Genomic DNA, 13,623 nt, shown 5'->3' with positions numbered 1-13,623 from the left:
ACCCCATGACCATGAAGGAAGTCACTGGCAGAGTGCAATGGCCAATGAAAAGCAAACCTTTTGAGTTTCTGGTCCATGGTCTCTCCTTGCTTTGGAGGCACTGATACAACTCCTTGCCAAGGGAGCCTAGGTACACCTCTGCTTACAGAATATAGTTGTTAGGCAGATAACAACTCTCCCTCCTGTTGACCAAGTTTTTAAGAAGGTGTACACTTTATATTATAGATTAGGGATGCATTACTGTATCCACCTGCCTGGAAGGAAACCCTGTTGAACTCAGTCAGACTTACTTTTGGGTAAACAGGTACAGGGTTGCACTATAATATTACTGCCTCTTGGACTACATACATATATTAGCAGCTTAAAAGGCAGCAAGGTTGTTCTCTCTCTCTCACCCACACACTGCATTTTAAGGTGCATATTTCAAAAACAAAAGCTAGATGTTAAAGCAACCTGTGTGTGAAGCATTAAAGAGTCTATTAAGCCCCTCAGTCCATTTCCCACGACAACTATAGACCCTTTTAAGTTAACAAACACAACTTCAAGAGTAAAACTTGGTTGAGTTCCACCCATGTTTTCCTGGTATGCGACAAACAATAAATGTTTTTGTGTGCTTAAGGATACATTGTTGACCGTTTATTTCCTATTCATTTACTGGGGGGGGGGGCGGCACACAATCATTAACTGTCCACTAATCAACACAAAGCGGGCTATTTTTCTCACAACAAATAAGGTAGAAGGAAACCTTCAAATCTGGTAGAGGTTTTTTGCACAGCCTTTTGTGCTTTTCCGAGGTCTGGTGTCTCTGCACCGTGGGGCAGTAGAGCAAAAAGCTGCAACAGGCCCATAGCAAGAGAAGTTTGGGTGAGGATGCCTCAAGTGGGCGGTGAATATTTGTAGCTAAGGACGTTCTCGCGGGCTTTACATTTAAAGGGGGGGGGAATCAAATATGCTGCGTACGTTCCCTTGCCAGGTCACGCCGCTTACGGAGCTAAGCCATGGGTGCAGTGCAGACATTTCGGCGCCAAGATCGGAGTGAGCAAGCCGAAGTTTGTAGCATATGGAAGCCAGGCGTTTCTTCGGCATGCCCACTGCTTTCTCCACGGAAGGCCTGCCTCTCTTGGTTGAGAAGGCTTGCTCCGGCTAAGTGGCTGGGACGTATAGAGCCAGCCTTTCGCCTCCAGCGAATTGGCTGTGACCCCGCAGGGGAAAGAAGCAACGCCGGATTAGAGAGCCACTGTCGTAGGAGGGGCGAGGGTGTGCCCGCCCCCGCGCGCCGTTCTCCATTTTTCCCAGCTTCCCTAACGTCGCGGGGGTGTTGTTAGGCGGGCGTTGCGCCTGCGCCAGATGCGCCTTTCTCAACTGGGAGCGTTGCAGCGCCAGGAAGGGCTCCGAGGCTGCCGGAGGGAAGGAGGTGCGGCGCGTCAAGGAGGGAAGCTGCGGCGCGCTCCTGCCGCGGAGAGGTTCGTGGCTCCTGGGCCGCTTCCCGGCGCCTGGCGGTGGGAGGAAGGGCGCTGGCGACTCGGGGGGGGGGAGGGAGAGATAACTTCTGCCGGGCGGCGCCGTCGGGGTTCACCCTAAACTGAGGGAGTTGTTTGGCTATGGGAGCGGCTTTGGGAATGTGGCGGCGGGAGATGAGCTGGGCAGAGAAGTCTCGGAGCCTGGCTCTTTTTCCCTGGGTAGGGGCCGCGGGGATGCTGCTGCTGGCAATAACAAAGTGGGGTTTCCTTTGGGCAGCTCTCCGGGCGCCCCCTCTCCTGTATCCGGTGATCCTCGCTGTTGGAAAGGGAAGGTCTCCTTCCTGACTGCCGCAGGAGTTGCTTGGTAGGTGGCTGGCTATGTGTCAGCCAGCCAGATGTTGATCTGGGCGCAGGGAGTTTGGTTTGTTGTGGGCTGATATTTTGTGCCCGGCAGGACTTATTTCAGAGGGTCGCAGCCCGAGTTTTGGAGAGACGCCATTGTCGGATTCGGTTTTTTGTTTTCGGACGCCAAGATGATGGGAAGCTGGAGTTGAAGTTTTAGGAGCAAGTGATCTAATTCCTTTAAGACAAAAGCATTTCTGAGATTTGCGTCCCGAGAAGGGAGATGGCTCCAAGTCCTCCCAAAGAGAATCGGAAGGGGGAGAGAATGGCCTATCCTCGTTTTCCGATCACAGGCAAGCTGCCTGCTTCCTCCCTGTGAAATGGCTTCTCTGCACGAAGTAACCTAATGTCCCCCACCACCTCCCTGCCTTTCGCAGCATCAAGCACTCGCTTTCCAGTCTCACCCGTTTTTAATTTATCAGGAAATTGCTCTCCACTATCTTTGTTTATCTGCAGTGAGCCTTGACCTCCTACAGCCCTTTCTGTGTCATAGGCATCTTTGACCTGCCATGCGGTTTTTTACAAAAAGAAGGTATTGTACTTCAAAGTATGCTGCAGAAAGCGTGTGCGCTGCCAAGTGGCTGTGTTCGGTTACTTGGTGTCTAATATATCTCTGCTTGTGCTAGCAGTGCAGAACCAAATGTGCTTTTTAAAGTTTCTTGTCTGAGACTGGCTGTATTGGAATAGTATAAAGGAAATAATGCAATTGTATTGTCGTGCAGCTTCTGTTGTTTCTTTTTCTTCTTTAGAAAGAATACAATTGTGTTCAACAATTGCTATCTGTCAAATGAATCAGCAATCAATATCCTGAGGTGGCTTCGACAGACAGTAGTTGTTGAACACAAAGCCCAGTGGATGGCTTTTAAGCAGGAAACTTCTGCTTCCTGGCTATGGCTTTAACATTTTGCTTAGTAAGCTGTTTTTGCAGTTTGCATTGTTGACCAGAATGACTTTTGTTGCCTGAGGGGTATTAGAATTTTGCAGGTTGTTTTTAAGTATTTCAGCAGTTTGATTTTTTACTGGAATGAGTTAAGAAAGCATAGACAGTAATGAAATAGCACACATGTAAATTTGGGAAACAGTGAATGAAGGTTCTAAGGGTCATGACTAACTTTAAAAATGGCATAAAGAGTCCTTAATAGAAACAGACCTGGGAAATCAATGGAATGCCAATATAGACTAAAATAATAAGTCTCAAGGAAGTACTAGGTGCCTTCCAGTAATTCATGGATCTCAAGGTTCCAGCGGCACTAATGTGTAAAGTTTAAAAGGAACTAAATAATACAGAAAAACTTAAGATGACAATTAAGGTATCTACAAAGTGGGTCAAATCAATGGACCATCCTGGCAAAGACCAGATAATATGCTTGGATCTAAGAGAAGTGAACAAGTAAACATTTTTAAATGCCTGCCATAGAAGAAATAATTAGTAAATTAGCAGGAGCAGCAATATTTGTAGTCCTGTGAGCCCGTACTTGACAGTTTCAACAAAAGTTCATGAAGATTTCTTCAGCTCCAGATGTAGCAAAGGATGACCCATCAGGCATGTGAAGGTCTTCTTGATAGTGTTGCATGTTGTATGGATGATAATGATGATTCTGGTGTGGGGAAAGACACAGGAAACAGGAAATGTGCCTTATATGAGTCAGACTCATTGGTCCATCTAGCCCAGTATGAGCTACACCGATGCCAGCAGCTTTCCAGGATTTCAGGCATTTGTCTCCCAGGAGACATCTGGAGATGCTGCAGATTGAACCTGAGACCTTCTGCATGAAAGGCAGATGCTGTGCCACTGAACTACAGCCTCCCTAGACAAAAACGTAAGAGTGACATGTCACAGGGCGGTGTGGGCAGAGTTGCAGCTCATCAGACATAATTAGGTCTCAATTGTGGGCACTGCACACGTTAGGAATTTCCCACAACAGCAGAGTACAGATGATGCATACACTTTCCTGCTTTGAAGCAATGCTGTTTTTCCATGACGTAAAGTGACCCTAGGCTTAGAAGCTTCCTAGCCCTGCACTGCTTGAAACTTTCTAGCTCCAGATTTCCAAATGATAGAATAATAGCTGTGTATTTTACACTACAATCCTATACACATATACTCTGAAATAAGATCAGTTGAGTTCAACAGGGCTTACTCTCAGTAAGTAGGTAAAGGATTGCAATTTTTGTAATCCAAGAGTTCTGGCCATTTTACCTATCTGACTCGGTGTTCACACCCAGTCAGATACAGGAGATGGACTTGTATGTGTACATACTGCCTTATGAAGTAGCAACTTAATGTGGCATCTAGGCTACAGGACATCCCAAGAACCCCCAAGTGAATTAGGTTTACATAGTAATGCATATGATTGTGTGCAGAAACGTGTCCGGACACATACAATATAAAATCTGTAACTTAGCAAAATCAGACACCCTCAAGCTCCACTTCCAAATGTTATGTTGTCATAAGGTACATTCTAAATAACAACATTTCCTAATATAAAAATCAATGCTGACATTGGGGAATGCCCTACCCCTGCAGTCCGACAGCCATTATCCATAAAAAGTTCCTTGCTTACCTTGGAAGCTCCATTACTAAAACGTCATATTGTGCTGGAAGCATTTTGCTAACCTCTTACTCTTTACATATCTATTTAATAAAAAAGTAGCATACAGAGTTCTATTATTTGACCCACAATCTAGCCCTATTGCTGAGGTCAAAAGAAGTTACCTATGACTATTTCCATCAGACAAATTATCAGTGGGACTCAATAGTACGGCTAACTTTGGATTGGGGCCGTTGTATAATATGTTTTAAAAGATCCCAGTGCCTTGGTTCAGATATGAGTGATATCATTTCTAGGACAGTTAGCTCAGACAGGGAAAAGTGAGTATGTGGCATGTAGTTAAACTATGGGATTCACTGTCACAGGAGGCAGTGATGGTCACCAACTTGGGTGGCTTTCAGTGAGGATTAGAAGTATTCATGGAGGATAAGGTTATCAATGGTTATTAGTAATGAATGGTGGCTATGTTCTGCCTCCGCAGTCAGAGGCAGTATGCTTCCAAATAGCAGTTGCTGGAAATCACAAGCTGCGAGAGTGTTGCTGTGTTCTGGGCCTGCTTGCCAGTGTCCCATAAGCATCTGGTTGGATGCTAGGCTAGGTGAGTCTTTAACCTGGTCCTGCAGGGCTCTTAGGTTCTTCGACTTTCTTCTGGCACCATAACCTTGTATGGCATGTAACATTGCTATATTGAATTCTATTTTTAATAGTTCCTGCTGGTTGGTTATTTTTTATTCTGCTTTTTATTTTACATACCGGTATATCTGTACCTTTGCATGAAGAGTAGACTAAAAATATGGCAAAAAGAGAGACTTGAACCATGTCATATGCACATTGCAGTCACTCCCAAGATTAGATTAGCCGTATCTCTCCCTCGTCAGCAGTGCTTGCAACACCTTTCAGTGTTGACTCCTAAGAGGAATGTCCATGCGTGTTTGTGGGATTTGTTCTCCTTCAAACCAGCTGGGAGCAAGCTTTGCAGAACACTCTGCATCCCACAATAATTTCATGCAGTTCTCTAAACACCCACAAGTTGCTTCATAAAACTCACATGCCTTGTATGCATGCACAAAATGACTCTGTTGTATTGATTTTTTTTTAATGTACCTTATCAGATAGGGAAACTTGTCATTGGCATTTGCTGTATAGTTTGCGGAAAAGGCTGGGTTTTGAATTCTAGCTCCCTTGGGGGTGGGGAGATGCACTGTAAATACAATGCAATTAGTGAAAAGCCCCAAGAGCTGCTTCACACATTTTGTGCAGTACCTAGGTTGTAGAAACTTGATAGTTACGATTTACACAAAGAACCTTGTACCGATGTATGACAATAAATAAGGCTCTCCTGCCAGTACCACCATTAACTAAAATTTGCTTAGTGTACTGCAGGGCACCACCTTCTCAGTGGTGGGATCCCAGTTTTGGAATAATTTCTTCTCTCAGATACAGCTGGCACTGGTGCTGTTGAACTTCTTGTGCCAGTTAAAGATGTGCATTTTTGCTCATGATTTTGCTGGAGTTTAATGTCAGATTGATTGATGTGATTTTTCTTTAATTGTGATTTATGTAGTTTTATTATGTTGGTGTACAGTACTGTACTGAAATTCCTTGCAGTGAATTGTTGCATCTTTCTATTGGGTGGCGTCCATATTTTAAAAAGAAGATAGAGGATTTCCATGTTCCAGGTGTGCATTACTTAGGACACTTGCTGCTTTTCAAGCCGAACTATTAATACTCGTCCAAAAAGGGAGGTATATTATTATTATTATTATTTTATTTATACCCTGCCCATCTGGGTGGGTTTCCCCAGCCACTCTGGGTGGCTTCCAACAAAATATTAAAATACAGTAGTCCGTCAAACATTAAAAGCTTCCCTAAACAGGGCTGCCTTCAGATGTCTTCTAAAAGTCTGGTAGTTGCTTATTTGACATCTGATGGGAGGGCATTCCACAGGGTGGGTGCCACTACTAAGAAGGCCCTCTGCCTTGTTCCCTGTAACTTGGCTTCTCGCAGTGAGGGAACCGCCAGAAGGCCTTCGGCGCTGGGGCTCAGTGTCCGGGCAGAATGATGGGGGTGGAGACGCTCCTTCAGGTATACTGGACCAAGGCCATTTAGGGCTTTAAAGGTCAGCACCAACGCTTTGAATTGTGCTCAGAAACATACTGGGAGCAATGTAGGTCTTTCAGGGTATCCTTAAATTCCAATTAAAATGCATTGTTTCAATAAAAAGGGCGGACAGGGTCTTTTTGTTGTTGTCAAATAGTTCTCTAATGCTTTCTAAATGTAGATTCATTTCAATCTAGCTTCAAACCTGGGCTTGTCATTAGAAATTGCTTTTATTGCTGTTTCAGAAGGCCTATGGCTTCTGTACCCCTGATGCTGGAAAAACAATACCAAGAGTACAACCCTGTTAATTCTCCTGGACCCCTCAGTGGCTTTTGATGTCATTTACTACAATAGCCTTCTGGATAGGCTCTTCGAGTTTACCATATGATGGTGGTTCTGCTCCTACCTGCGTGCCTGATTTCTAAAAGGGAGCACTGAGGGACAACTGTTTGGGCCTGAGGCATGTTCCACGAGGTGCCACAGGCTCCGATTCTGTGTCCCATGCTTTTGAACTTCTGTGTGAAACTGCTGAGTGAGATCCTCTGAGGAGTTGGGTGTTGTCTGTATGCTTGATGACTCTGAACTTTTAAAATGCTGATTTAAGCAAGGCAAAGAGTTGTCTAGGATGAGTAAGGAGAATAAGATCCAGTAAACAAATGTGGTTCTGACAAAATGGGGGTTACTTTTGATGGGTAGTTTATTTGGATGGGATTTAACAATTAATTAAAATGGGGATTTGAACCCTGACCTCTCAGGTCCTAGTCTAAAACTCTAACCCAGCCTTTCTTAACCTTGGGGTCCCCAGATGTTGTTGGACTACAACTCCCATCATCCCTGACTACTGAGCCTGCTAGCTAGGGATGTTGGGAGTTTTGGTCCAACAACATCTAGAGACCCAAGGTTGAGAGAGGCTGCTCTAACCACTACACCACAGTATGCCATATGCACTCCAGATGCTGTCTAGCCTGTTTCATTACCCACAGATCCCCTAAATTTATGTATCGGCATTGCAATTCATTACCTTCAAGAACACTTTTTTTTTTTTTACTTCTGTTCAAGATATTTGTTTGCACTTGTCATGGCAACCTTGCATTTGGTGTTGCTGTGAGATAGCAGCCGGCTCATTTCTCAGTTTTCAAAGCATTTTATTGTCCTTACAAATCACAGAGCTACTAAAAACATCTGCATTCCATTACGGCAAAAATCCTAACTAGTCTCTTCCGTTTCGCGCCTCTTCCAGCACAATAACCTCCGGGTGCTTCGGAAGTGACGCGTAAATCTTTTCCTGTCTCTCTTCCTCCCTTCCCCCTGTTTATTACTGACATCAGCACTCCCCCTTTCTTCTGGCGATATCTCTAAGATATCGCCGTCATCCTCAGACGTATCTGTTGAGATTAATGGGGCCGGTTCTCGATAGCCAGCCCCCTCCCCCTCCCTGCCTGCTTTGCCGCTTTCCCTCACTGTTCCTCCTCCCCCGCTCCTTTCCCTATCCAGGCTTGTCTCCGTGACATCCACTCCCTCCTCCAGGCCCCCTTCCTCCCCGGAGTCGCTGGACTCAAGCAGATGGTGTATGCTCGTGCTAACATTCTCCACCTCCCCGTTCCCCTGCTGCCACTGTTCCATGCGCGGTGGAGTGACAAACCCCAGGAAGTCTGTATCCTCGTTTTCATCCGACTCAAATACCGTCTTCCACTGTTCCGTCGTAAAAGGTGCGAAGGACACTACCCCGTCAATCTCCTCCTCTGACCAGTCTCGATGGGGTTCCTCTGTCTCCTCCCTTCCTGTGGACCCTTGGTCCCCCATCCCCTCCTCCTGATGTCCCTGCCAACATTCATACCCCGGTGGTGCCGGCTTTTGTGGGTATAGCGCATGGAACTCAGCCTTGAGGTATTCCTCCTGAATATTATCATGCGGTAGAAAGGCATGTGTTTTGCACAATGCTGAGCCATGTGCGTTCCTGCCTTCCTTTGAATGGGAACAGCGCTTTGTGAAACTGGTTTTCATTTAAGCCCAAGTCTGCAGTATTTCCAGTGTACAAACAAGATTACTGTCCTCCAAGCAGCCATGTGAGATGGGATAAGACTGGAAGATTGTATTGTCCAAGGCCATTAATTAGTTCAAGATTTATATCTTTAATGCTCCAGAATGTAAACGCCCACAGTTGCTAATAAGCAAAATTAAAACATTAAGAGAAGCAATTTTTAATGCCTCTAAAAAGCTGGTGAGCTCTATGGCTGAGCAGAAATTTGAATTTGAATACCCCCCATCCAGACCCAGCACTCCTGTTGTCTGCATTCTGCAAATGTGGTTCATGTATTCGAAATCATGAAAACGAAAAGGCTTCCCATGTTTTAAAAGGAATGAACAGACATTACCTAAACCTTTGTGTAAAGTTCCCATGCTTTGCGCACCTAGTAGAACTTACCGTAGCTACCTGTTCCAGTCTTTGTTAATGATAATAACTATATGAATCTAAATAAAAATATAGTTTTTTGTGTTTTTAGTAGGAAACTACTAAATGAGATGCTGGAGTTGATCAGCAAAGCTGCTTCTCTTTTCAAACTTTGCTAGCCATCAACATGATAACATTTAATCATTTTTATAAACGTCTTCAAATAAGAGATGTTCCTCACATTTAACAATGGGTGCCTTCTTTTTTATGTTACAGCTGACCTCTCCAGACAGCAATGCTAAACATGGATGGTGGTAAGTTTGTGTGTATGTTCTAGTTTGTGTTTTCACTTGGAAGAGTGTGTAGTGCCCTACATCTTTGGTGTCAAAGTATGTGTGTTGGAGCAAAGGACATTGTTTCCTTTCCATGCCTGTATCTGGTGTTATGTCAGCTATTAGATCCTTCCTTTTCTCCACCCCAATAAAGAATCTTCACTGTCTGACAAGAGTCAAGTATTTACTCTAGCACAAAAGGGCTCACATGAAGTACCTGTAGTGGGGAAATCACAAGAATTCATTCCTGGACTAAACTGCATATCCATTACGGGCACTGAGTAGGCTTCCACAAATCAGATCAAACACAGCAGGTTTGGCCTAACCTTTAAAAAAGCTCAGTAATATACATGGTCATCTGGCACATGCAGAGGACTTATCGCAGCTGAACGAACCTTGAATCTGGACACTACAAGATGCCTACTTAAAATCTTGGGTTTTGACTTGATCTGTAAAAGCCACAAATAATCTACCATCCCTTCTTCTGCTATTACATTCCAGCCTCGGAAGCTGGGTTGTTTCTGTGCTTACAGTTCAAACACGTTCAATCAAATATTGCGGGGATGAGATGAGGTTGACACTTTAAATGCATTGAATGTTCTGTTCACCTGGCTTGGTACTGTTTGAAATGTTGTTAACTGCTCCAGGCCCTTGTGCTTGGGAAAGTTAAAAATGATAGCCACATAATCACTAGGCACACGTGCTTTATTTAGAAATAAGTTTACACATTCTTGCCTTAGAAAAAGAATTGTCCTGAACTAAATAAAATAAATAAAACCTAATGTTTCTATTTTAAATTGCTAGTGACCTTTGGGTTTTTTTGCAGTGTTCATCTCAGAGACTAAAGCCAATTCTGTCCTGAAAAGATATCCGCGGGCTAATGGGTTTTTGGAGGAATTAAAGCAAGGAAACATTGAACGTGAGTGCTTTGAAGAAATTTGTAACAGAGAAGAGGCAAGAGAAGCTTTTGAAAATGATGAAAAGACGGTAAGTTAGCTATGCAGTTGTAAAGGTATGCTTCCTGGGTTAACTTACTTTTTAATGATATTGATAGGTTTATATTTCTTTTCGACATAATGAACACGAAACTTTGTTTAATCTCTGAACGAGAAGTTAGTTCAAAACTGCAGCAAATTGAAAGCAAGAAAAAAAGAGAACCTGGATTACTAGAAACTCTTGCCTCGCATCTCTCTTATCTCATGCACTTGGCTTAATGGAATCATTGAGTGGTGTTCAGCTGAGTTTTACTTGGTTGGGTCCATTAAATTCAATGGGTTTATTCTGAGTAAAAGTTGAATGCTGACCATTATTACAGCCTGGCCCACGGTATACCTGTACTTACAAGGGAATCCCACTGAACTCAGAACTAACTTCTGAATAAGCTATAAGTTTGTGACATCTCTGTACCCCAGTTTCTCAGATAATTTCCCTCACTGTTGGATTCATATTCTGGCAATAGAAAGTGGAACCATTTGAGCCATAAATTGAAATTTGAATGTTACAAGTGGCTTCCAAGCTGAGAGGGGAAACTGCTATACTGTGCCAAACTGCCCAGTATTCACAAACATTTAGTGGTGGCTGGTGCTCATTGGGCCAGGTAGGGTAGAAACTCAAGAGACCAACAGTAGGTAGAGTCAGAGCCCGTGACAGACAGAGCTAATTGATTAATCCCTGCTGAATTCTACCAGAGAAACAAACCAAGGAGGAGGAAACTGACAGCCAATGTCCTGCCTACCCACCGCACTCTGTCCCTTGGATTGGTTGTTAATAAGAAGGCAAGTGGGACAGGCTGTTTGAGGCAGACTGGGGATGGTAGGGGAGTGCCCCATTTGCTGTCATGGACCAGCCTCCACAGAACATTTTGTCTCTGAAGGAGAAGGCTTCCAATGACTACTAGTTACAATGTCTATGCTCTGTCTCCACAGTTGGAGGCAGCAGTGCTGGAAACCATGGGAGGAGATGGTGCTCTTGTGTTCATGTTCTGCTCCCTGATTTCCCACAGGCCTCTGGTTGGCCACTGGGACAACAGGGTGCTGGGCTAGATATTGTCCTTATGCTCTTATGAGCCGTGCTATGCTGCAGAGTACTATAATGGAGGAGATGTTTTGCTGTTTTATCTCAATATGATAAACAGTGTCTTTTTTCCCCTACCTCTTCTCCCTGCAATTATGAGAAAGGAAAATGATTACTCTTAAATGTGCGCACAAATGTTAAAAGAGTGTCTAATGGAACTGAAATGAAAATTGGTTGATAATAAGTCATATACTGGAAATCTGCCAGAATATTTGTTTGCTTACTCCTGAAGCAGTATTTTTGTTTGCAGCCATAAAACCTCTCATTTCTCCAATCAGAAATGGGGGAGGAACCTCTCAGAAAACCTATTTTCTTCTGTCATATTTTCAGATGGAGTTCTGGAAGGACTACACAAAGAGGCTTAATGGAGAAATCAATGGAGGACATAACTGGTATCCATTTTACCTTGTGGTTCCATTAATCATTGGCTTTTTCGTTATTCTCCTTATCATATTTATCACATGGAGGTGCCTGTTCAGAAAGAAAATGCGTAGACGTTCCATGTATGCCCATAGCAGAACCAGAGAAGTCGCAGGTGACAGAACTGTTGCAGATGGAAGCAGTCCACTTCCTCAGCCACTCAGCGTTCTTCATTCTCCCCAGGAAGAAATGTTTGAAGGCAATGTACACTCTCCAGGATACCTGAGCTACACAGATGGACGTTCAGACTCAATATCAATCAGGCTGTCAAATTATGACCCACCGCCATCATATGAGGAAGTGGCTGGTGCAAATGGCCTGAGAAGGAAGGAAACAGCAAATCACTTGGATCCACCGCCTCAATATGAAGAAATTGTGAATAGCATTTCAGTAACTCCTGTTACCACTAAATGAAGCAGCGAGAATTCTGGGCCCATTCTTTTAAAGGGGATGGGGAGGGAAGCCTAATACATTTTTAGCACTTTATTGCAGCTTAATTATACATTTTGAAGATTTGTAATGCTAACACCACTTCCTTTTCCCCGTCCCATATTAGTTTTGTTCCACATATTCCCCCAGCCCTGGAAACAATGCAGTCTTTGATACAGTTGTGCATACTTCCAGAGGTGCAATTTCTGTCTTTCTATATTGCTGGAAGTGATCTTGCAGCAGACCTAAAAGACTCCCCAACCACAAAGGTACACACACACACACACACACACCTAAAACCAAAAAAGGCCAATAATTTTTGTCCTTTCGCTTTTTGTGCATTATATGCCACACCTAACAGAAACCAGTTAAGCCAGTTGGCATGAATGGTGATAGCTGCCTCTGCCAAAGAGAGCACATTGCCCTAAGTAAGGTTGAAACATTTTAACAAATAACACTTAGTATAGTTTGTGAGAAATGCATTAAGCTACTGATTAATTGTAGGTTCCAGCAAAAAAAAAAAGAGGCCTCTGTTCCCGAGGTGGAGTATAGTACTAAAAATATTTTCCCCCGATTATGTAAACTAGAAACACATACTGATAGTAATTAATTTTGTTCCTGTCTTCAGTGCAGCTATAACAACCTATCTTCCAGAGTAAAGGTTAAGAGACAATAGAGTACAGGGGAAGGGGGCTTTTTCTGTGATTGACATAAAATGTGATAAGCCCTATACAGAAGCTCTCTCTTTCCTACTTTCTGTGGTAAGTGTGTTGACTTGAGAGCCCAGTGGACTAATTATCCCATGACCAGTGGGAGTATACCTTATCAGTATTTGGTTGCAGTTCAATGAATTGTTCCACGTTTGTATTCATTTCATATTTTACACACTGAAATGGCCTATTGTTTTTTTAATTACAATACTCAATTCTGACTAGTCTGTGCTTTTGCACTTCAAAGAGATGCTGTTAAGATCCGACTGTTCTCTTGTTTATGCATGCTGGCTTTTAAAAGCAGGTAAGAGGTGATGCTTAAATCACCAGAAATCTATAGGTGATTTTATTCCAAAAGCGGTGCTGAGAAAGTGCTGCTTCTCTTCGCCCACCCCTTTATTAGGGTTTTCTTCTTTTTTAATAGCAACTCTTATTTCTTAATGGGGGGGGGAAATGAGTGAGAAATGTGAAGGTGGGGGGACCCTTGCCTGTACATATTTATCTCTTAAAACCAATTGTTTTGAGCCATTCATGGCAAACTACAACAGTGCATGAAGGTAAGAAGAGGGTGATTTCTGCCCCTGTAACCTGATGTCCTCCAGGTGTTTCACATTACAAGTTCCATCATCACTGACAATTGACCAGGCTGGCTGGGGCTGGTGGGAGTTGCGGCCAAAAACCTCTGATGGGCAGCAGATTGTGGAGTGCTGCCCTAAAGCATTTCAGTCTGGCTAACCAGACAAAAGTGACTCT

General features: G+C 43.7%; 1 protein-coding gene across 3 annotated transcripts; it reads left to right on the top strand.

The window, feature by feature from the left end:
• Window positions 1-1,342: 1,342 nt before the first annotated feature.
• Window positions 1,343-12,428, top strand: PRRG1 (proline rich and Gla domain 1). 3 transcript variants are annotated; one of them, XM_033147192.1, is made up of 5 exons: window positions 1,349-1,463; window positions 2,319-2,394; window positions 9,183-9,220; window positions 10,065-10,225; window positions 11,642-12,428. In XM_033147192.1, the coding sequence occupies exons 3-5, from the start codon at window positions 9,202-9,204 to the stop codon at window positions 12,143-12,145; spliced, it is 684 nt and encodes a 227-aa protein (XP_033003083.1). In that variant the 5' UTR covers window positions 1,349-1,463; window positions 2,319-2,394; window positions 9,183-9,201; the 3' UTR covers window positions 12,146-12,428. The 3 variants fall into 3 exon arrangements, with proteins under 3 accessions (XP_033003082.1, XP_033003083.1, XP_033003084.1); XM_033147191.1 differs by lacking the exon at window positions 2,319-2,394 and having other exon boundaries at window positions 1,343-1,463; XM_033147193.1 differs by lacking the exons at window positions 1,349-1,463; window positions 2,319-2,394 and adding an exon at window positions 1,721-1,824.
• Window positions 12,429-13,623: the final 1,195 nt, after the last annotated feature.

The sequence above is a fragment of the Lacerta agilis genome, chromosome 4 (assembly GCF_009819535.1).
Source record: "Lacerta agilis isolate rLacAgi1 chromosome 4, rLacAgi1.pri, whole genome shotgun sequence".
NCBI classification, from domain to species: domain Eukaryota; kingdom Metazoa; phylum Chordata; class Lepidosauria; order Squamata; family Lacertidae; genus Lacerta; species Lacerta agilis.
The sequence above is the reverse complement of the archived record's forward strand: the minus strand, read 5'-3'. Positions and strand labels throughout refer to the sequence as shown.

What these genes read in the sequence shown, in the direction of transcription:
- PRRG1 (XM_033147191.1), top strand. An exon ending in TTGAAAATGATGAAAAGACG is followed by an intron (nt 10,226 to 11,641) that starts GTAAGTTAGCTA and finishes TCATATTTTCAG; the next exon opens with ATGGAGTTCTGGAAGGACTA.